Source organism: Dasypus novemcinctus, chromosome 7, assembly GCF_030445035.2.
Source record: "Dasypus novemcinctus isolate mDasNov1 chromosome 7, mDasNov1.1.hap2, whole genome shotgun sequence".
In the NCBI taxonomy this organism is placed as follows: domain Eukaryota; kingdom Metazoa; phylum Chordata; class Mammalia; order Cingulata; family Dasypodidae; genus Dasypus; species Dasypus novemcinctus.
In genome coordinates this window covers 101,706,640-101,730,536 of record NC_080679.1, presented here as the reverse complement: position 1 = coordinate 101,730,536, position 23,897 = coordinate 101,706,640, and the positions used below count along the sequence as shown (strand labels likewise).

At 34.1% G+C, this 23,897-nt stretch overlaps 2 protein-coding genes across 16 annotated transcripts in view; one reads left to right on the top strand and one right to left on the bottom strand.

The window, feature by feature from the left end:
* Nucleotides 1-20,915, top strand: part of ACVR2A (activin A receptor type 2A) — a 99,859-nt gene extending 78,944 nt beyond the window's left edge. For all 3 annotated transcript variants that reach the window (XM_071216451.1, XM_058300964.2, XM_058300963.2), the window contains exons 6-12: nt 3,805-3,948; nt 5,840-5,983; nt 7,012-7,157; nt 9,069-9,183; nt 11,660-11,798; nt 16,295-16,425; nt 17,172-20,915. In XM_071216451.1, coding sequence (XP_071072552.1) covers nt 3,805-3,948; nt 5,840-5,983; nt 7,012-7,157; nt 9,069-9,183; nt 11,660-11,798; nt 16,295-16,425; nt 17,172-17,366 — 1,014 coding nt within the window. In that variant the 3' untranslated portion in view covers nt 17,367-20,915. The remainder of the gene's footprint in view (nt 1-3,804; nt 3,949-5,839; nt 5,984-7,011; nt 7,158-9,068; nt 9,184-11,659; nt 11,799-16,294; nt 16,426-17,171) is intronic.
* Nucleotides 20,469-23,897, bottom strand: part of ORC4 (origin recognition complex subunit 4) — a 133,711-nt gene continuing 130,282 nt past the window's right edge. For 10 of the 13 annotated variants that reach the window (XM_071216456.1, XM_058300967.2, XM_071216457.1 and 7 more), the window contains one exon: nt 23,014-23,470. In XM_071216456.1, coding sequence (XP_071072557.1) covers nt 23,282-23,470 — 189 coding nt within the window. In that variant the 3' untranslated portion in view covers nt 23,014-23,281. Of the gene's footprint in view, nt 23,471-23,897 lie in introns of all 13 variants that reach the window. The other 3 variants (XM_058300965.2, XM_058300966.2, XM_071216452.1) reach the window with 1 other exon arrangement.

Here is a 23,897-nt window from a genome sequence, read left to right as displayed (position 1 = left end):
TTTTTAATATTTATACTATGCTTTAGCTGATTAGTATTCAGAGAGAAAATGAAAGTACGGAAATTAATACTTAGTGGTCAGACTTCTTTAAATACCTTGTATTGGTTAATTTTTATACTAAGTCATTGATTTGAATATCAGCATGTGTTCATTCTTTACATTCATGGGCTTACTCTTTAGTTCAGCCCATTATCTTTCAATGTGAAATCATATTTTTAGGTAGCATCATCTTTGGCATCTCTAGCAGAGGGATTGGCTAGAAAAGTATAATTTTTTATTTATTTTTTGCTATCTGAAGGGTTAAGGCTATATTTACTTTAGAATTTATCCTTCAATTGGAAAACTCAGAATAAGTAAAATGATTTTAAACTGCTTTGCAGCTCTCTACTTCCAACAATTTGTTCCAGTATTGATTATAGTAATGGTACTAGGTGGTGGTGGTGTAGGGGATTTTTTCCACCTGTTGTCCTTTGTTGCTTATATGTCTTATAAGGCCATAATTTTCACATATAAATGGGTAAAGCAGAGATGAAATCAGAGCCATGTTTTAATGCATACCTTTTTCGCTTTGCCCAGTAACCTGAATGTTATAAAAGAACTGGAAATGATAGGGAAATTTTCAGTCCTTGTGGTTACGACCAGAAAAGTGGTTTTTCTGTGTAGTAAGGTGAAGCCACATTTTATGTATAATGTCATAATGTTTCTGTTGATTACGAAGTCTACATTTAAATTTGTCTCCCAGGACATTCATGTATTTTAAAGATTTTATATCCTAGAATCAAATATTAAGTTTTTTGTGGGCCAACCAGTATAGTGATGCTAATAACTGAAAATCATTTCTAATATTCTTATATTGTAGGATAAATAAAAGCTAGATATTACAGATGCAACTAAAGCTTTCTGTCAGTATAATGAAGAGCAGAAAACTATGAAATAGAGCATTTTCATTATTTTTTGTTAAAAAAGGAAAAAAGATATATCGATTAGTATTATAGGTTTATGGAGTTTAATTTGCATACTGAAGGTACTCAGTTTTGAACCCAGCTCTTTAAGTATTGTAGAACAAGATTTAAAATTATGTTTATGAACAAATACTCTAAAAAAGTTTGACACTTTCCAGGAATGTGCCTTTCAGACTTTTCCTCACCCTTTGAAATTAGGCCAGTGTTCTCCTTAATTGAAACATCTTACTTATAAGTAATTTTGACTACATTGTTTTTTTTTCCTGTTCTGATACAGTTGTGTTGAATATAATTGTTATATCACCAGAGAGATGTATGTTTTCTTTCTGAAATATGGTAGTTTCGAAATGTATGGGGGGAAAAAAAAGAAATGTATGGAACAAAGCCTTGGAAATTTATGGGAACTTTGAAGTTTATACATTTGGGAAACTTTTAATTATCATTTCTTTCTAAACAAGACATAGAAAATTTTAAGTTTCCTAAAATTAAGGCTAATATACTAAAATTGTATTTTGAACTGCTGTTGTATTCTTGATTTGAGATGTTGATAAATCATCTTAATCATAGATTCAATCATATCCATGTGTGGTTGGCATCCTTTAGAACAGAGAATGTGGGTTCTCTAGTGAGAAATTATCAATTTATATAAAAGTTATTTAAAAGAAATAGTGTTTCAGTTTAGAGCCATATTGCTGTCTACCTGGTTACTTTCCTTCTTCAGCTTTCAGCCCTTAACTGCATTTTATAGTTTTTGGCCTCCCTACTTTGAAAACTCTGCCTTTCCAACTCCTCTCTATAGGAGGAGAATCATTGATTTTAACTTTATAGTTATACTTAAAGTTAAAATACTTATTTCTATTTTAATCATTTATTCCTTTATGCAGTTATACAGTGATTCTTGGATCTTGAGGAGTCAGTGATTTTCCTTGCCTTTAGAAGAATAGTTTTCAGCTCCCCCCCCCCAATCTCTACGTTCATGTAAGCAACACACTCCTATAGTTTTAGACTCTTTGCTCATGTAAAGATGATCATTATAGGAGTGGGGAAGGGAAGAAGGTATAGTTCTGATAAAACCTCTCCAGAGATTCTTGTGTCTCTTCCCGCTGAGAATCATAACTTTGAGACCATGCTTTCTATAAGAGTTATAACAGGCCTTCTTTACTGCTTTACTCCATTACACTAAAACACTTTTTAGCTCTACTAACCTTCATGTTTTGAATATGGGAAGGAAAACCCATTTTTTGTAGACATATTTTTATACATATTTGAGGTTGAAATGAATCATAGGAAGTCTTTTAGTTTATCTTGCTGCCTTTAAGTAGGAATTCTTAGACCACTTGAAAAAGATTGTTGTTTGGAAGAAGAAATTGCATATCTTTCTTACTTAATACCTTGCAATGTTACTCTTATTGAGGATACTTCTGATGTAGATGTTAACTTTTTGGAGTAACACCAGAGGGCTGAATAATGCCTGAAGGGAGCACTATCAGTCTTGAGGCATTAGAAGAGGAGAAGAAAGGCAGAGAGGGATGCATTGATAGAAGGGTGACATACTATTTACAAGTATTTTAGGTGCCACCCAGTGTCATAGTGTCTGTTCTTGCCACAGAAATTTTAGTTCCTCCTCATAATATTCATTATGCAGCCCTTGAAACATTTTAGTTGTTTTTTTTTTCTGGAAGCTTGCCAGGTTTTTTACATAGTGCTTTAGTGGCAGATGTTGAAGGGATACAGTGCTTTCAGTCAACCATACTTTGTATAGGGAGGATTCCCTTGTTACTTTTTTTTTTTAAAAAGCATAAGCAATGTATTTGTTTATTTATTTATTTATTTATTTTTAGGAGGTACCAGGGATTGAACCCAGGAGGAGTTTCTCATAACATTTTTTTTAAGCTCAAGTTATTGATTGATTTGAGGTACTGGGGATTAAACCCAGGACCTCATACATGAGAAGCAGGTACTCAATCACTGAGCTACATCTGCTCCCTCCCCTTGTGAGTTTTAAATGCTTATAGTTGAATTTATATATTATGCCTGTTTTATTTTATTTATAAATTATAGCATTACACTTTCTTTTTCACTTACTTTAACCTTATCTACTATGATGACCATATATCTTCTGGATTATGGCCATTCAGCCCCAGAATACTAATACTTTTTATCCCAGATCAATTTTGGGAAGTAATTGTAAAAAGGATGAGTTGTTACTATGTTGGAAAATTAGAATGATGGAACAGTTCAGCTATCATATCACAATATTAACTTACACATTTCTTTCATGTACTTTTTATTTATTACACCTGTCTGCAGTGTGTTCGAGAATGCCTATGGGTATTTCTGACATTAATGAAGAAAAAAAATTTGACAGTCACTGAGGAGAGGAAAGTAGTGGATTTTGAGAAAAGATTTACTTTGAGACATAGCCACAATTTGCCGTTTTCTGATATTTTTCAAATTCTCACCCTATAAGGAAGTACAAACTGGATGAAACCCATGAAATACTCTGAGCACTATACCAAAGTTCACAGAAAATCTTAGTTAGGAAAATTAGTGAGACTGCATCAGAGAGATTATAGATCTTTACTCCTGCTCTACATATATAGCAATAGTGCTGCATATCATTATGAAAACTCTTAATTCAAATTGTGTGCCTTGTGCTCACTGTGTAGATAATTAGTAATAGTAATGCTTGAAAACTCAATTCTAGCAAGATTGACGTTAATGTCATTTTTATGTGTTAACTGTTTCTGTCAATTGATTCTTCAGTATACTCTTTTCTTATTTTCAGAATTGATATGTGTCATATGCTGCTTATTTACAGTATTTTATTGTTTATCTATAGGATCCAGGACCACCTCCACCTTCTCCGTTACTAGGTTTGAAGCCCCTGCAGTTATTAGAAGTGAAAGCAAGGGGAAGATTTGGTTGTGTCTGGAAAGCCCAGTTGCTCAATGAATATGTGGCTGTCAAAATATTTCCAATACAGGTATGTGTACTGCAGTTTCCTAATCTTAATATATTTTTTAAAAGGTGTAACTGGCTTAAGTCATTTTAATTCAAACAGTCTTAAAACACATACTATGTTTTTTAAGGTAGCTCTTTTGATACTGGGAAAAGTATTTTATGTTTGTCTTCTTGCCTGAAAAATGGAATTATTTGTTGTACAACAACATATTTGTTTGGAGTGGTAGAATTACAATAAATGAACTTATAGAGATCTTCTGCCAATAAAAATTCTATAGAAATGTTAAGTGAAGATGAGGATTCAAATTTAAAAAACTCATTATCTGAGTAGTTAAATTTTAATATCTCATTGACATATCAGAAAAAGCAAACTGACGAGCAAAAAGAAGAGCATGCTTTGTGCTCAGATAACTGTTTTGAGGTATATTACCAGACTTTGATTCATTTTTGTTTCATTTCATTCTACTTTATGTAATCATTTGTTTTCGTTTGGTGAATTTTTAGAGACAGTGAATCAAGACTGCATATAATTGGTTTATTGTTGAAATGCTTTTCCTTTAAAGGAGAAACTATGGTCAAATGTGCTCCTGAACTGTGTAATGTTTCCTTTTGTTCCACTGGTGGTACAGATCTATGATGATTCCATCATTATCTCTCTGGCTTATATATCCCTGCAGCTGATAATATGCATGATACTGAGATCCTGGCTAGGTTTGGTGAGGCAGGCTCTGCCAAAGTGGATGGATCTCATCACCACACTAGGCAGTAAATCTTTATTCCAAAGTTATCATGTAATCAATTTTCTTGTCTTTAATATATCTAGATTCTAGCCTTTTTGGTGCCTCTGATATCTGTTTATTAGAGTCTGTGAAGATGTTTATCACTTTTATATTTTTGGTAGCAGTACAGATACTGTAAACTATAGTTATCTCAGGAAGAGTGTTCATAAATAAGATCAAGGAAGGAGTTATTTAATTGTGTGAGGAGAACTAAAAAGTAGAGAAAGGCATTTATATCAGAGGAGCTTAAGAGTAACCAAAGCAATAATAACAGTAGCTGCTAGCACCATAGTATCAGGGATGGGTGCTTTACATGGATTAGTACTCACTGATATGTATACATATCTTTCTCACATGTGTATTTACAATACAACAACTCTATAAAGCAGACAATTCTATCCCCATTTTACTATGAGGAAATTGAATGATTTTGTAGCTTGCCAAAGGTTAGTGGGAGAGCTAGGATTCAAACTTAGTTTGAATCTACGGAATTTCTAACCATTATGCTGTGACAACTCCCACTTTCATTATTCTTCCATAGCAAAAAGAGACTAATCTTTTTTAAGTAGGTATTTATTAGACATGGATTATTTGTAGTTAAAAGGAATATATGATTTTTTAATGATTGGCATACACCTTTTTGCCACACTGTTCTCTCGTTGATTTTTTCAGAGTATTCTAACCATTTTGTTAAGAATGTTTGATATTATGTTAGTCTTTGACAAAGTTTTTCTATTTTGATCAAGCCATTCTACCTGAATTTCATCTTTCAGTGAGATTATTCTGTTTAGTAGCAATAAGTATTTCACATCGTGGTGGAATGACACTGTAGTACTAACTTAAAAGCAGAAGGTGATGCCTTGTAAGAGCATAAATGCAGTGTTTCCAATCAGTTCTTGTGTGTATACAGTAGAAACAGAAAAGGATGGGGCAGGGCAGATGTTTAGTATGGAGCTATTTCTGATTTTTAGGGTTTTCTCTTTTTAAAACATAGGACAAAATAAAACCAAAGAAAATGTAATATTTGGATTTATTTATTTATTTATTTATTTATTGCCTTAGAATTTGAGTAATCTTTTAGACATGGCTTACCTGTATTTCTTGGTTCTTACTATTCTTTCTTTTTAACTGTAGGACAAACAATCATGGCAAAATGAATATGAAGTCTATAGTTTGCCTGGAATGAAGCATGAGAACATATTACAGTTTATTGGTGCAGAAAAACGAGGCACCAGTGTTGATGTGGATCTCTGGCTAATTACAGCATTTCATGAAAAGGTAAAAACTGTTGTTTTAATTTAGTAAAGTCAGGGTTGGCCTACCTACCCAACCTTGGCTACAAATCCCTTAGACTTACTTTTCTGGGAATAGTATGTTGTTAGAGTTGATTATTATTTAATCTAAAAATACAAATGACTTGAATAAAAATATTTTTAAAAATGCTTTATTGCAGAAGAGCAAAGATGGCAACTTTTCTACCTAACCCTCTACTCATATATTACCAATCTTTCCTTCTTTTGTCCCTGTTTTCCTGTGCTGCAATTACCGCTCTTGGTGATATAAATACTTATTTTAGTCCAACCATTGCTTAATAATTTTCATTTATGTTTAAGATCCATTTCAATTGTTAAGAGCCATTTTTCAGCTTGAATTTCACATCTTAAAACTCCTGAATCAATGTTTTAGTTGACAGAAACAAAGGAACTTTATCTGATTTTTGACCTTTCACCAACTTGCAGGGTAGTTATCACCAAAACTCACTTGTTATTTCCCTCAGTTTATTCTACCTTCTGAATTAGTATGAAATACCATTTTAATAAAGAAGGAAATTGTATTCTCCTTGGTAATAGGTTTCATCATTGTCAGATGTAATGGCTCTTTTCCTTCTCTGTATGTGGGCTTTCTTAATTCTTGACCAAAAGGAAGGAATAATCATTAGAGGAGAAACTGTTTATATGTCTTAATTGGTATTCTTAGTGCCATGATAAAACATATCTATAGTTAGTGTATTTTAATTTTTTAAACATTTTCAAGAACTTCAGATTTTCAACATTTAAAAAAACCTTTGTCTCCTATATAGATTAGTGGTATTTAAAAAGATGAAAAATTAAGAATAGTGGTATTCCTTTCTGGTCAAATGTATTAATGTGACATGACTGGAAGGAAACGTGAACCATTCTAAAAGATTGGTTTTTGAATATTGCTGTTCACCAAAATACAAAATAAAAATACAAGATTGCCTTCCATAATCTCTTAAAAGTAAAAAGAAAGTTGTCCATAAGTTTTTTTTCCCCCCTTTTCTTTAGGGTTCACTATCTGACTTTCTTAAGGCTAATGTGGTCTCTTGGAATGAATTGTGTCATATTGCAGAAACCATGGCTAGAGGATTGGCATATTTACATGAGGATATACCTGGCCTAAAAGATGGCCACAAACCCGCCATATCTCACAGGTAGAGCTAAATTTATATTGTTTTCCCAAGTAACGCAATATTTGTTTATTATTTAAACTTTTAACTCCCTGGATAAAGTTTATTTTTCCCCTAGTTATCTAATCATGTTATAGGAGGCTGTTGATTTCCATTTGTTTTTTAAATGAACTTTGAAATTGGCCAGAAAGTATTTTGGATAATGTGTGTTTTAATATTATCAGTAAAGCTTAATTATCTATTTACGCATTATTTTGACTAATTTCTGAAAGCATGGTTAAGAGTGAAACTGTATTTTTTCTATCTCAAAGGAGAGAGGAATTTAGTTTTTCCTCAAGATTAAAAATTGGTACAAGGAGATGGAATTAAGAAGAGACTGTGTATTTTTTGCCCTTTTTTTTTTTGTTGTTGTTGTTGCCTTTTTTCTTTTCCAAGGCACTGTGGGCCAGGGATGGAACCTGGGACCTTGTATGTGGGAAGCTGGCACTCAACCATCGAGCTACATGGCTTTCCTGAGTTGGTTTTTTTGTTTGTGTTGCTTGTTCTTTTTGTTGTTGTTGTTTGTTTTTTTCAGAGGCACCAGGAACCAAACCTGGGACCTTCCATGTGGGAGGCAGGAGCTCAACCACTCAAGCGACATCCCCTCCCTTTTTTGCTTATGTTTTAAGTGGTCATGTGACCTTTACCTGAGCTAGGGTAGAAGGAGGCATTATTTGAACTATTGAGTTTATTTGCTGAATTGCCTTTTCCAGTGAAAAACCAGTAGTTAGACCTAACAATTGTCATACCTTCAGAAGGAAAAATATTAATTCTCTTGAATATTGTCATCTTGTAATCAGTTTTATAAAGATGGTTGTTTTAAAAGTAGGCACTGACTGATTCACTCAACATATAATTGATTGAGAGCCACCAGGTAGGGTTTTAGTTGCTTGGAGGCATTGCTTTTAATCCAACTCAATATAGCTTTTGGTTTTGCAAACCTTAAATGACTTCTACTTCAGAAATAACATCCTTTCTTCTTACCTTCTGACATAACAGTCTGACTGCCTTCTGGACTTTTGCTCTCTCCACCTTTCCCTTGGGAACTAATTCTTTGAAGCCCCCAAAGGATATTAGGAGTGGGGTACCTGAAAACTTTGAGTCTAAAACTGATGGTATTTTGCACCATTTGTGGATGTGTACTTGTCCCTCTTTTATCCCACTCTTGGTCTCTGAGTATGTGTATGTGCATTTAACCGTTGCTCATGACATAGATGTATTTAGCCATGGTATATTTACCTCTAGAATGATTCAGTTGAGGCAGGTGTGCAGAGAAAGATATCTCATTGCTTTAGAACTGTTACCCTTTTCAGAACACTAGGATCTAGCCGGAGCAGTATATATTTATGGTAAAAATTTTTCTATGTTATACATTCTTAGAGGTATTTTTCTAGGAAGATGACATTCTACAACCAGGTGGGAGAATGTAAGAACTATTAAATAAGGGACATTCTAAAATGTAGGCCTGTACCAACAGGCAAAATGGTTTGATTTAGCTACTTTTAAAAAGTTATTTCTTCTTAACTGCAATTTCTGTGGTAGTTTATGTGGTTATACATTCGAGAATTTTCTTATTCTCTTAATCAGCAATTTTGTGATTGGTAGGTGGGAAAGACAGATGCCATATCTTTTTGGAATGTCAACTCTTCCTAAAACTGCTTTATGAAGAGGATTTCTTTGTTCATGTTATGAATAGAAATTTGTCACAATCCGTATCTTGTGCGTCATGCTATCTGGGGACTTCACTTGAGCTTTTTGTCTCTCCTCTTTTCTCGACATTTCATGTTTTCCAGTAGTTATTCTTTTATAGCATATAGTCTCCTTCTTTCCCGCTTTAATTTGCAAAATATAATTTGTTTAAACTTAATTTGAATACTTTGTCTTTCTGTTTGCAAGGGACATCAAAAGTAAAAATGTGCTATTGAAAAACAATTTGACAGCTTGTATTGCTGACTTTGGGTTGGCGTTAAAGTTTGAGGCGGGCAAGTCTGCAGGTGATACCCATGGACAGGTAAGGATGATAATTATGTAAGAAAAATTAGGCTTGTTCTATGTTTTCTTAGAATGATATTAGGGATGAATTGGTCTAAAATTGTTGCTGTGGCTATTAAATTAGCAGCTAATATAAAATGACTCTTAAGAGCTATACATTAAAATTTCTGAGGAAGACAGTTTTATATGGTGGTGGAGGACTCTTGGGACCTTCAGGTGGGCTGGTTTGAGCAATGTATAGAACAAGCAAGGCAGATGGCTTGGGATTCTATTTTTAAAACTAATCAAAGGAGAATCCACCCACTTTTAACAGACCTTGTACTTAGGGAGTTCTGATACTTAAACTAAGGGTTCTTTCACCATCTTAAGAGGAATGGAAGAATAATTAGTTACTTTTCTTGCTACATGTGTTAAGATCCCCTGGCCATTTGTCCAAACAACAATTATAGTTTCATGATTCTTGCTCTCTATTTTTCCATTAAATCATAAGTTTCTTTAATCAACTTTATGATTAAATTTTTTTCTCTGACTTGTCTCCAGAGTTCAGAGCCCATGTAAAGCCCTGAGCAAGGTACATAACTCTAGTCAACTTTTGCACAGAGAGAGATCAGCAATGTGAACATTTGGGGAAGACAGAGGACAAAATAACAGTATTTACTGGAAAGGTTGTCACTCCAAGGTCACCTGATAATCAAGAAAACTGGTTTGACCTAAAAGGCAACATTTCCTACAAAGCTAAATGATTTAAGCTTTAACATGATCATTTCTTCATCTTTCAAATGGTACAAATTATTCAGTTACTTAATTCTCAACTTCTTTTTTCTAGTACATCCTGTTGACCCCCACGAACAGTTATTAGAGTCATGGCACAGCAAAGTTTGGCAATACTGACTGACAATATAAGACTTTAGTTTAGAACAATGGTCAGCATTCATAGTACTCTGGAAAAGTTGTCACCAAGTGTATTAGGAAATGAATGAAGACAGTTTTGTGAAGATCATTACTGAGATGGAGATTGTGTAGAAAGCCTGGGGACAAACTTCTGAGCTAATTGCATGATGGAGTATCTTAAGACTGCATTTTGGAACATTTCCATCTATCTGTGTCTCATAACCCCCTTCCCTCCTTTTTTTATTTAGAAAAAAATTTGACTGTGACTTGTTCATGACATCTTTTGATACCCTCACACTGGGTTATATCATGGGTAGAAATACCCAATTGTTTCACAGACCAGGAAATTTCTAAGATATTTGGAAGGACTTGTATATTTTATATATTGCAAAGAAAGAACATTGGAAGAAAAGATTGTATCTACTATCACAATCAATTTATAAAACAGGGTATTTTACACAGTAGTAATTTAGATGGAATAAATTTAGCTTTATGAGCAATGTAGGCTTTTTAGGAAACACTTGTAAAATTCAAATAGTTAAAGTAGCAAAAACCCAGAGTTAAGTTTTTTTTTCCCTCTAAAGTGTTCTCCTTAGGAAATGAATTAAAATTTTGAATTTTAGGGTCTTAGTCATCTGTCATTCTTTTTTAAAGACATATTTGTTACATGTATATTTGCAGCTAATTGCTAACAGATTGTTTAGAGTAGAGATCATAGTCACCTATAGGTGGAGCTTTTTGAAATTACCAGTACCTGGGGTGCTCCCTAGATCTACTAAATCTCAAGTACATTGATCTACCTTGTTATTTCATGAATATTTCTTTATTTAAAAACTTTTTTTTTAATTTGAAAAGTTGTGAGTTAACAAAACAATCATGCATACCATATCATGAATATTTTTTAAGCATTCATTTATGAGTGAATGTGAGGTACCATCCAAAGCTGGCTACCATAGAACAGTACTAAGAAATACCACGTTATTAGGAACTGATATAAAGGGCCTTTCTTTCTATAATTTTTATAGTGTTTATTAGTTTTTAGTACAGAGAAAAAGAACACTCAAGTATTTTTAAAGATAATTTCAATTTCAAACAGCTACAAATGAAAAGTATACAGCTTCCTTCTCTCTTCCATCCTTTTCCCCCCAACCACTCTTGAGTTTATGATTCTTTTCAGAAAGAAACAAAAGAACTTTTTAAACCCTGTACCAGCAGCATATGTCTATTGATATATTTTTAAAAATATGCCCAGAAAGTATTTTATATAGTATACTGCCTTGTTCCTTGCTTTTTTCATCATTCAGTATTTTTGGAGATCTTTCCATTATCAATCCTTACAGATTTACCTCCTATCTTTAAAGAGCTACAGAGTATTGTTTAAGCAGTCTCTAAAGGTGGATACTTTGGTTGTTTTCAGTGTTTTTGGCTGTTGCATTACTTGAAATGGAATAAAATTCTACATGACCCCATAGTCTGGAGGTCTTTATTTAGTAAGATATACCTGATATTAGACCACATTTCGTTTTCTTTGATTCCTGTTAAAAATCAGAAAATGTTAGTGCATTAAGTTAATGAGTACTGTGTGCATTCACTATCTTTTTCAGGTTGGTACCAGGAGGTATATGGCTCCAGAGGTATTGGAGGGTGCAATAAACTTCCAAAGGGATGCATTTTTGAGGATAGATATGTACGCCATGGGATTAGTCCTGTGGGAACTGGCTTCTCGCTGTACTGCTGCAGATGGTAAGGGAAACACTATTTTAAAAGATATATATGGCTACTACATATGTATGTTAAAGGAAGATTGCACTCAAAGGTACTGTTGTAAAGTACAAATGGGTTTTTTTTGTTTGTTTGTTTTAATGACCCTAAAAGGTAGTAACTTTTAGAGAATACAAGAGACAGGATAGCATAGGGTGGGATCTGGTGGAGAATGTGCCAATCGGTATTGATCCTTTACCATTGCCAGATGGTTTGCTAAGCACTTAACATACCTTTATTTCCTAAAATAGTTTAGGGAGGTAGTTATCTCAGTTTTACAGATGGGCATTTGAGGCTCAGAGAAAGAAAGTAGCTTGTTTATTTTAGTTTTAAGTGGTAGATGGGGAAACCTAGATTTGAAACTCTGATCCATGTGTTACGGGGAGGGCTGCGGCTTAGTATGGTCATGTGGGTCCTAGCTCCAGGTTTTGTTTTTTTTTTTAATGAATTTTATTGAAGTAATCATGCATACATGAACATACATAAAAAAGAAGTGTGTAGTAAAAGTTGTGAACTCACAAAACCAACATGCATATCATCATACAGGGCTCCCTTACGTCAACCCACCACCAATACCTTGCATTGTTGTGAAACTTTTGTTACAAACTAGGAAATACCATTGTGAAAGTATTACTACTAATTATAGCCTATATCTTACATTGGGTGTATTATTTTCCCCCTGATCTATCTGATTATTAACACCCTATATTAGTATTATACATTTGTTATAGTTCATGAGAGAATGTTCTCATATTTGTCCTGTTAACCACAGTCCATCTTTTTTCCTTTTTTTAATATTCTTTTTAAAATCAATTTTATTGATACTTATTAATAAAACATACAGTCCATCCAAGGTATGCAATCAGTGGTATTTGGTATATCATAGTTGTACAGTCATCACTTCAGTCATTATTAGAGCATTTTCATTATTCCAATTATAATAAAAGTTGTCTTTTAATAATCACCTCTCAATCTCTCTCTGCTTCATCTGCTATACATCACTGCTATTCTATTTCTGTATTTCCAATTTTTTTGTATTTACATTTTGTATAGATGTAGTCAAACAATATGTAGTACCTTTTTTCTAGTTTTTTTCACTCAGTTTTTTTTTTACCCTTAATGGAGCAGTATTAATATATTACTATATACTACTGTCCATATTTTGCTTTGGTTGTATTTTTGACTGATATTAGTATCTCGTAACATTAACATACATTTGTTCAGTTTCAAAGAAAAACAGTCTTCTATATGCAGAATTATCCATGCTCATATTTTACACGGTTTTGCTATCCTGTACAGTCCCATGTTACAGTTCTTAGCTTTTCTAATTATATATGACCTTAGACTTTCCTTCTTCGCTATTGTCAGCCATATATTAGCACTGCTAGTTATAAACACTGTGATATGCTTTCACCCTTTCTATTCATTTCCAAAGATTTACGAACACTCTTTTTACCAATTCTGCACAGATTAACCCTTAGCTTTCCGTTCTCTACCCTCATTCTATTTTCTGTTGACTTATGTTCTAATTATTAACTCCATGAGTATATATAGTATAGTTATTTCATAATAGGGCAGTCATACAGTATTTGTCCTTCTGTGTCTGACTTGATTGACTCAACATAATGTCTTCCAGGTTACATGTGGGTCCTGCCCCCCCAGGGTCTAAAATCAACTCTTGTGGCTAGACGAGCTGCATGTAGAGCGGGGGGATCAGTCTTTGTGCCTTACTCAGGATGAGTCTGTTCGGCACTAAGGAGGTACCCAAGTAGCCCTAACTAACCAGATTGAGTTTGCAGCAGTCTCTCCTCCATGACGTAGAACGAGGAGCGTGAATTTGGATATACCACAGGTTAAATTCTGCCGTCTGGAAACCTTGAAGGTGTGATCTGATGCAGACATTAAATGTGAACATTAGTCATGTGCCTTAGCACAGTACCTCGACTCTAAAGGGTTTCTCTTTTTTGTTCTTGTTACATTCAAGTGTTCTAAATATTTGTGGTTTTTGGTTGTTTTGTTTGTAAAATCTGCATACCATATTCCTGGTGTGACAAAACTACAGTGTGTGCTAGGTACTCTTGTTAGTGTCCTTCATAGTTCTCTGGTCTCTTTAAATATGTTGCAGCTCTTGTGAGACTCTAAGGCAAATTTCCTGACTGCTAAACTCTCAAACAAATGTAAATTAGCTTGATCTGGTTTTTTATTTTAATTTGTAATTGCCTGAAATTACATTTTGGATGACACTTCCTGTGAATTGTCAAAAACCACAGAAGAAATTGTGTTGAGTATTTTAAAAGGTATAACCAATGTAACCATTATGCTAGTAAATATACCTTATTGCTATAAGTATATGCCTTTTTTTAGTGTAGGAAAGACCAGCTCTGGAATATAAAATTTGATTTGGGGGACTGTGCTATTAAAGGGAAGTTGTTAAAGAGTGCTTAGAAATAGGCAGCCATTCATTCTTTCAGGATTGGGAGACTGGTGTGGGAGTCAGAACATAAGAAAGGTTGATTCATTTTGGGGCTAATTTTAGCTTAGAAGTCTATCTGAAGAAGAGTAAGCTGTTCATGGTGGAACAAGGACACTTTGGCTTGAAGTGGAAAGAGGAAGTACCTTCATTGTTTGCATCTATGGAAGTGAACTCGGTCAAATGACAGATGTTATAGGAAATTATATTTCAAGAGAACTTTATTCTTACGTACTCTCCAATAAAAACCATTGGATTAAGTGTTATGGGAGATACACAAGGTTCTGCTTTCAAGTAATTTATAGTTAAGATGAAAAAATATACCCTGGACAATTAATTCTAGAGTAAAGTAGATATGAATTGTTTAGCAAACAGTACCTGGTACTTAATAGTTTATTCAGTAAATGTTTTTGGATGAATGTCATACCTTCGAAATATAGAGGAGTGTGAATGGGAATTTAGAGGAGTGAAAAATTGCTTTTTTTTCTTCCATGGGGAGAAGGGGTTGTCAGGGAAGTTTTTATGGAAAACGAAAAGGGAAGGATTGGATGCTTACATTTTGTAAATGCCTTGTATGTGCTATGAGTTGCAGTCATGTATTTGAACCCAGATCTTTCTGGCTTTAAGTCAGAATTGTGGCAGAGGAAATGGTGTGAAACATGACTGCTTTAAAAGTTGTTGATGGACAGTGTTGATGATTAAATTCAGTGATTCTCAAATATTAATATGCATACCAAACTGATTAGAATACAGATTCTGACTCTAGTCCTGGGCTGGCACCTGAGATTTTGCATTTCTTACAAGCTCCCAGTTGATGCCAATGCTGCTGACCTGAGGGCTACACTTTTGAATTGCAAATGTTGACTGGACACCGTAAAATGTCAGTACTCTAAGTCACTGGAAATGCTTAAGCAAAGACTATCTGTGAGGATTCTTAAAATTGGAGAGTTGTGTTCAATAGCTACTTCAGAATCGTTTATAACTCACTCTACCCAAATAGAGTATTTAGTTCATCTCAAGGGGCTGTACAAGGTTTCTGTCTAGGTAAACACACATCTGGTCACTGAAAATCTCATTAATGACCCTTTTCTGTCAAGGGGAGATAGTACATTGATTGAAAGCACAGATTTAAGAGTCATTTAGAGATGGATTCAAATTCCAGCTCTGCCACTTAAACAGCTGTATGCCCTTGTGCAAATTGTGCCACTTTCTGAGCATCCTTATCTGTAAAATAGTGTGATAGTGCTACCCTCACCTTATAAAGATAAATGAAAGTTACTATATGTAAAGTTCCTGGTTAGGATAAGCACTCCTCAAATATTAGCTATTAACTAAGCGCATTTTCATATTTACCTGAGTAAACCTAAAAAAAAATTTTTTTTTAAATAAATCTGAAGGCACATTATGCCTTGTTGGGAACCCTAGTTGGAGAGTATGTTTTGTGACTTAAAACAAAAACCTGTCCTTTGGTAGCTCTTTTGAGGGCAGAGAAGAGGTGTGACTTTAAAAAAGGGCGATTCCTCATGTGGAGTGTGTATGGGGTTTGGTTGTGGCATGGAATAAAGATGGCTATAATAAAGATGACCAAAGTCTTTAGAAATGGAAACACTACTGTAACATTCTGATCTGCATTGCAAAGAGTCAGTACCTTAAAGGGATACTGCGTATCCTTGATTGGCAAATATTGTTACCTGTGTAATACAGATGGAGCTAGGCATTCCTGATATCATAAACAAGAAAGAAAGCTCCTTATGCAACCTTTTATCACAACACACCTTAAGAGCACTTAAGACCAAGTGCTCTTTTTTTTTTTATACAGACCTTTTGATTTACCCTAGTTTGGGCCACCCTACGGTATAAGTATAGCTGAAAGTCCATTTCTCTCCTGCCATTTTACTATTTAACAGTTGGGAAAAAAATGATAGAGTATGTTTAGAAGGTTTGTACCAGTTTGGAAGTCAAGATCTGAATTATAGTGAATTTTTTTCTTCTTTTAAAAATATTTCAGGACCTGTGGATGAATACATGTTGCCATTTGAGGAGGAAATTGGACAGCATCCATCCCTTGAAGATATGCAGGAAGTTGTTGTACATAAGAAAAAGAGGCCTGTTTTAAGAGATTATTGGCAGAAACATGCTGTAAGTTATACAGTTAGCTTTTCATCTGAAATACTAATAAAATGTTTTTCAGAGGAACAATTTATTTCTGCACATTTCCTTTTCTTCTGGAAGGATTTTCTGGGGAGGTGATTTTTCATGCAGATGTCCTACAGTTTTAGAAACAATAGAATTAGGGCTCTGTCAATATACTCATGAGGGAGGTGAAGTTCAGAGCCTTACGAGACTCATCTCGAGGATCCTGTGCAGATGAGTATGCCTCCTACTTGGAAAGCTGCCAAGGCAAGGCAGTATCTGGCATGGGATTGTGGATAGTTGGGTAATCTTGCTGAGGACAACTTCCAATGAGATTCCATTTTTAAAAGTTTCTTATATATTAATCATTTAGTTTCTCTTCTGAGGAGTTTTATCCTTTAGACTTGGAATTGAAAACTTTCAAGTTCTTAAGAAAGCTTTAAAACTAGTCTAGGCAAAGGGTGGAAACCATATTGCACTGACTGGTTTGGTCTAGATATAACTAGAAACGTGACTATAAAACCATGTGGAGAATCCTTGAGGATGGCTTTGTAACCACCTTTCTATTTGATTGCAAGATAGATATACGCTAATAATAAGGAAACAGTAAAAGGTGGTAGACCCCCTTGGTTTTGAGTCCAGCTCAAGGGTTAAATTGAAGTGACCTGATTTATGATTTCTTTTATGGAAATTTTATTTCCTAATAGAAGAAAAAATTCCTGTTATGTTTGAAGATGTTTTCCTCTTTTTAGGGGATGGCAATGCTCTGTGAAACGATAGAAGAATGTTGGGATCATGATGCAGAGGCCAGATTATCAGCTGGATGTGTAGGAGAAAGAATTACTCAAATGCAAAGACTAACAAATATCATTACCACAGAGGACATTGTGACAGTGGTCACGATGGTGACAAATGTTGACTTTCCTCCCAAAGAATCTAGTCTATGATAGTTGTACCATTGTACACTGAGAAGCAGAACTTGGAACTGGAGCTGCTAAGCTATTGGGACTGCTTACAGTTTATTTTCTGTGTGAAATTAGTAGGATGTCTCTTGGAAATGTTGGAAAGAAGACCCTCGTTTGAAAAAATGTGGCTCTGGGAGACCTACTGACTTGCCTACAGCACAGATGTGAAGGACCCGAGAAAAGTTGCAAACTCTAAAAAGAAACTCTTGGAAGTGTACATGAAGAATGTGGCCCTTTCCAAATCATTAAGGATCTTTTGGACCTGGCTAATCAAGTGTTTGGAAACTGACATCAGATTTCTTAATGTTTGTCAGAAGACACTAATTCCTTAAATGAACTACTGCTATTTTTTTTTTAAATCAAGAACTTTTCATTTCAGATTTTAAAAAGGGTAACTTGTTTTTATTGCATTTGCTGTTGTGTTTCTATAAATGACTATTGTAATGCCAATATGACACAGCTTGTGAATGTTTAGTGTGCTGCTGTTCTGTGTACATAAAGTCATCAAAGTGGGGTACAGTAAAGAGGCTTCCAAGCATTACTTTAACCTCCCTCAACAAGGTATACCTCAGTTCCACGGTTGCTAAATTATAAAATTGAAAACACTAACAAAATTTGAATAATAAATTGATCCATGTTTTGTAACAAGGTATTAAAAATTCACTGTGTTATTTTAAGAAAAAAAGGTAAGCTACGCTCAGTGCCAACACTAAGTGGCCATTGGTAAAGCAGTGTTTTAACTTTTCTTGTGTTATCTTGTAATTTAAGAAAAAAAAGTGCTATTTTTTTGAAATGAGAAACTGGTGTCATTTCCCCTTTCTCCCCATGTTTTAAAGCTTCATCTTACATCCAGTTCCCAAAATATTGCATTTACCTAAGTTGTTTTTTTTTTAAGGTGTGCTGTGTTTGGGGAATATTTGAAGCATGGTTTAAAAAATTTTTAAGTGAGCTGTGACACTGGAAAGCTCTTCATTTTTATTCTTTTAAAATAGATTTTTCCTATTTATATATGTAAAATTGTAGTGTATTTCTTTTCACCAGTGTGTGGGACCTTCTATTTTCACTGTTTTAGGATCACCTCAGGAAGTGTCATTACCCAGAATTCCTCACTCTGCTTTGAGATTTTTAACTTTATCACTATACTTCTGCTTGGTGCCATCTTGTCAAGAGTAATAAATGATGTCTGTGATATGTAAAGACTTAACCTAGGATAGAGATTTTGAATTTTAAGCACAGATTTCAGAAGTTACTGCTTTAAAACGAATCAGGGATAACAAGTTAGACTTATAACTGAAAATATGCAATGACATTTAGAGGTAACCAATGTTGATAAAAGTAAAAAAAAGCCTAGTCTCCTCCCTAAAACTGCTTTCACAATTAACTCTGATATTAATTTAGGATAGTTCATGCCTTACCCTTGCTAAGAAAATGGAAGTGATGATAGGTAGGTGCCAAAGTACTTTATCAAAACAATATTACACAGACTATAATTTGATTCTTCCTCAGATTTATAGAGGCCAAAGTAAAACATTAATTTCCTGAATTTCTAGATTACTGACCAACAAATAACCAGTATTATGCTGTGTACTTTTGTCAGGTTGTTTTTAAAAATCCATGCATTAATTTTATAAATGAAATTTTACATGTCACAATCAGGAGCTCACTGTGAATGTGTTATCTTCAAATGGTTATTTAACCACACAGTACACTACATTTTACATATAAATATGCACTTACTCTCTGGGAAAAATAATTATATTACTTATAAATACAGGTCAACAGACTAAGCAGGGAGGGAAGGAAGGGTAATAGTATTATCGTCTGTGTGTCACACACCAAATAGAACTGTGTGTGCTCTTGGTCACATATGTGCCCAAGGTTTCATTGTATACCAGAGAATTCCCATTTCAATGTTGAGTTCACGTCTTTATTTCTTTAAAAAGGACTTGGCCTCTCAAATTTCTTGATTTGCTTTAGCTTCCATTTTGAAACAAATCAAGAAGAGAAAATACTGAGAAATGTGCATATGTGAAAGTTTTTCACCTCTTGACTAATTTTTATTGTTTAAACATTTGACCCTCTTTTTAAAAGTTAAAAAATAACAAAACAAAAACAAGGGGTAGTATAATCAATGTTTGACTTATATGAGCACTAGAAATAAATTTTATAAAATAAGTCATTCACAACATAAAATGTTTTCGTGTTAGAAAATGTTTTTAGAAATCCTGGATATTGTACTTAACTCTAGCTAACCAATTTTAAAACTTGTATCCTTTTGAGAACTATGTTAATAGAAAAATACTTTTTATAAGCAGTAAAAGAAGGAAGTTCCAGTGACTACCTGTCCTGATACCTTGTCTTGTTAAAACTTTATTTTGCAGGGCATTTTAGTGTTTGGTTTACAGTCAGTGCAGAGCAGGCAAGTTAATAAGTTTGAGTTAGGGATACTGGAAAAATGAGATTGAAAAATGAGAAAAATGATTTGTTTTAGGGTAAATTGAGACCCTGATAACTTTTTCCTCATGTGTATGGTGCTCCTCGTGATTAGTCTTATATTTTGCCTTTCTGAGACCTATCAGAACTGCTGCTCTAACTTACATTCTTTACCTTGCCCAGATCTCCATGTGAGGATTGCTTTATGATCAACTGCCATAGGACTGATGGATTAACCAGTGTTTGACTTTATTTGAAGTCTATGCCCTGCACAGCTCTTGTATGTATTTTATATGCTAGGAGGTTTTTTAGCATGTGATGTGTGATTCTTGGTTGAATGTTTATTACAGGTACCTTATGAATTCCAGAACAGAGACTGTGCCTCATAATTGTTGGTCCCATGAACTTGCACTATCATTCATGGTGACATTTTGAAAACACAATCAGGGAAAAAACCCAATACCTTTGGAATTTAAAAATAGAATCAGATGTCATGAAATAAAAAAAAAATTTCTCCTTCCCCTTTTTCTCACCCCTAAGACACATCTACATTTAAGTAAAATGCAGGTGTAGGGGAAAAAAACTTTGCCAGATGGTAGCCTAGGGGAATTAACTGATTACTGTTAAAAACAAAATGCTTCACTACAGATATTTTCCAGTTTCTCTTCTTTACTTTTAAAAGTTACTTTTTAGGAACATTTGGTATAATGTGCATAAATTATCAATTTATGGGCAAAATGATACAAGTAGCATCTTGATTGAACATCATTTACCTCAGATACTCAACCAGCAGTACGTTTTTTATGCAGTCTCAACCCATATCCTATTTGTTACCTCTCAAGATATTTGTAAGCAGTTATTTTAGCTTTACTCTGTATTTCTTGTCAGTGTTTTGGGCACAGGTGTTGTACTACTGTCAAACAGTACTTGCTATTTTTTCTGCAAGTATTTAACAAAAAGCTAAAAAAAAAAAAAAAAAAAAAAAAAGGCCCCATAAAGCCCCACCTTGGATAACTGATTGTTAAATATTGTACAAATAAAATGTATGCTATTCCCATCCTACCCCCAAGTTAAATAAATAAATGAAATATGGTATAATTTGCATATGCAGTTTTTCTTTAGCTATACATTCTTGAAGAGGGGACTAGTAGCTTTATAATCTGTGAGGCTTATACATTGAGTTTCAAGAATGGGGATAGTGGTGGAAGAAAAAGGGAAGTTTCTCAATTGTGGCCATTTCCCTCCTTTGTCATCTAAGCAGATTATATTCCCACCTAAATGTATGTTGGTCCTGCCAGTATTAGGAAGTCAGCAGTGAGCTAGCATTAATTACCTTGTTTTTTCATATGGAAATAAAAGCATATAGCTTGGGAAATAGTTATCAAAGATATAAACTACATTTCCCAAATATGTAAACTGAATTTCACCAATTGAAAAGATTTATATTCTGATATGTTCAAAGGGTAATTAGTGCATCAAGGAAGCAAAGCTTTCATTTAAATTTTTAATTTGCAAAGACTTTATGATGTGACTTTGAAGGAAGACAGGAGTGGGAAAAGCCCCTCAATAGATTCTTAATTTTCTTAAGATGAAAGGAGGGGCAGGGCAACACCTAAGTGATGTTTTGAAAGAACCTGTGTTGCTTTATAAACCAAATTAAATGCAAATGGTGGAATATGGAATCTCTACAGAAAAGACTGAATTGTTTTCCACAGCATGTTGTGCAAACACGGATTCTTCAGAAAGGTAATAAATGCTGTATTGCACATACACACATGGTCATAAAACAGGAAGTTTGGACCAAACAGGTTTAATTCCTTAGAGCCATTCAAATGCATGTGCATGGGAATGGGAATTGTGCCCCCCCCCTTTTTTTTTTTAGACGCTCCCGTGGGTCTGCGGGAGAGAGCATTAAGTAAAATCGGCACTGATGCCTCTAACAATTCACCTGTTTATTAATCTGATGCCCTAGGGGAGGCTTATTGGCTTTTTGTCTGTGTTATAAACACAGTAAATGAAGAGATTCTTTAAGCTATGCTTATATATTTACATCATTGTCAAAAGCTTTCATTTGGTTTGTATTGATGATGGTTTAAAAAATTTAAGAAATGAATTTAGTTCAAAAACTCTCAATACATTTTAGCTTCTTCGTATTTGGCAGTATGTTAAAGGGAACTGACATCAGCGTTCTCTCCTCCCCACAAAAAATGCCTTTAGAATGCAACATATACTTCACTTGTATAACTTTTACCAAACCTATTTTTTTTTCTTAATTTGCTTTATAACTTTCATGTTTGCTTCAGTCACTGAAAATTAAAACCCACCTTCCTTATTTAATCTGTATCACCTGGATTTTGTAGCTCTTAATGTAGCCATAAAGGCAGATAAGTTATCAGCCTTTCAATAGCATCTTAAGCTAATAAAATCTTTTAATCCATTAGGCCGTCACCACTTAAAACAGCACTTCCCTAAAGTAGTTCAGAATTCTTTTAAAGAGAAAATTATAGCTCAAGTGTGAATTCCTTGCTTCTAGTAATAATAGTGAGGCTAACCATGTTAAGTATTTTGGCAAAATGTCCCTTAAAAATCTGTATTGAGTAGAACAAATATGCAAACCTTACTTAGCCTTATTGAGACACTGCTGAAAAGTAAATGAAATGATCTGAAGACAGGAGGTTTAACTGTTTTGCAGGAGGGTGAAAGGCCATGTGTACAAAAGGGGTTTTAACTATTAACTACTGATATTTCCTAATTTCTTCTAAATTTTCTCAATTACTACTGATACTTAGATATTTTCTAACCTACTTCCTAAAGGGCAAATTCTTATTCTTTTGGCCTAGTAGGCCCATGAATCTGCATTAAAAAAAAAAAAATCCTACAAGGAATTCTGATGTAGATGATATGAGGACCATATTTTGAAAAATCTATAAGAAACTTCAAACTCCCTGACCTTTGCTCTCTTCCATGTATTCCATCCTCTGGCAAAATCTGTTTCCTGAACTAGAGAACCTGGGTCTTGGATAAAATCCAAACTTTCCATGTGTGCAGAACAAAATGCAGCATCTTTCCTGGACCAAATGATGTATTCATCACAACTTGCTGCTTTGGTTTATGGTTTGTAAAAATTTTGGGCTGAAATGAACTTTTCAAATGTACCACAAACACTTCAGAAGTGTTAAAAAAGCATATGGTTCAATACCTAAAATAGTCACATTTTATTCTTTTGAACTGCTACTTAACAACATTATCTAAATCAATGACTAGATTTATAAATCCTGTTAACAGTGCTCATGTTTCAAAGGCTAGATACAGCCAGGCTGCTACATGTACAAGTCTTCCATAAATACAAAAATACATGTTTATAAATATAAGAAAAATTTAGTACATATCTTGTCAAAGACAATAGCTCTTAGTTCTTTAGAGAAGTATGCCTGGAATTCCAACACTTAAGTCCCTGGCTATATTCATAACCAGCTAAGTGAGGATGTTGCCCATTGCCTAACATCTGTAGGACAGTTAGGGTATTTCTGCAGAGCATTCATAATTTGAGTGTTATCCAAAAGTAGTTTCATCAACTGGTACTCCCTCTGTGTATTTACTGACGTTCTTTCCATTGGCTTTATTAACTCTAGCTGTTGTAAGTGTTCAAAAGCCTGGAAGATGAAAGAAACAGTTTAGGTTGAATAAGGGAAGAAAGTAACAAAGTTAACCCAGAGAATAGTTAGGGATTTGGTCAGTTTTGGAATAAAGTGTGCTGTAAAGAACCTTTCACTGGAAATCACTAGGGTTCATAAAACAACGGTTACCAAGTTCATAAAAAACTTCATAAATCACAATAAACAGTGCCAGCATTATCTATCCTGCATTGTTGAATGTAAACACAGCAAACCTTAATTCAGTCTGTATATATGATATGGCTTTTGTTCCTACCCTCAGGTTTTAAACCACATTTTCTTCTAGTGCTTCAGTTAATTAAGGATTTCTAGTTCTTTCTCTCATAAAAACCATAAGAATCTGATAAGACCAGTACTTTCTGATTACCCAGGTTACTCTAATTTCCATTTATATTTTGTCTCTACC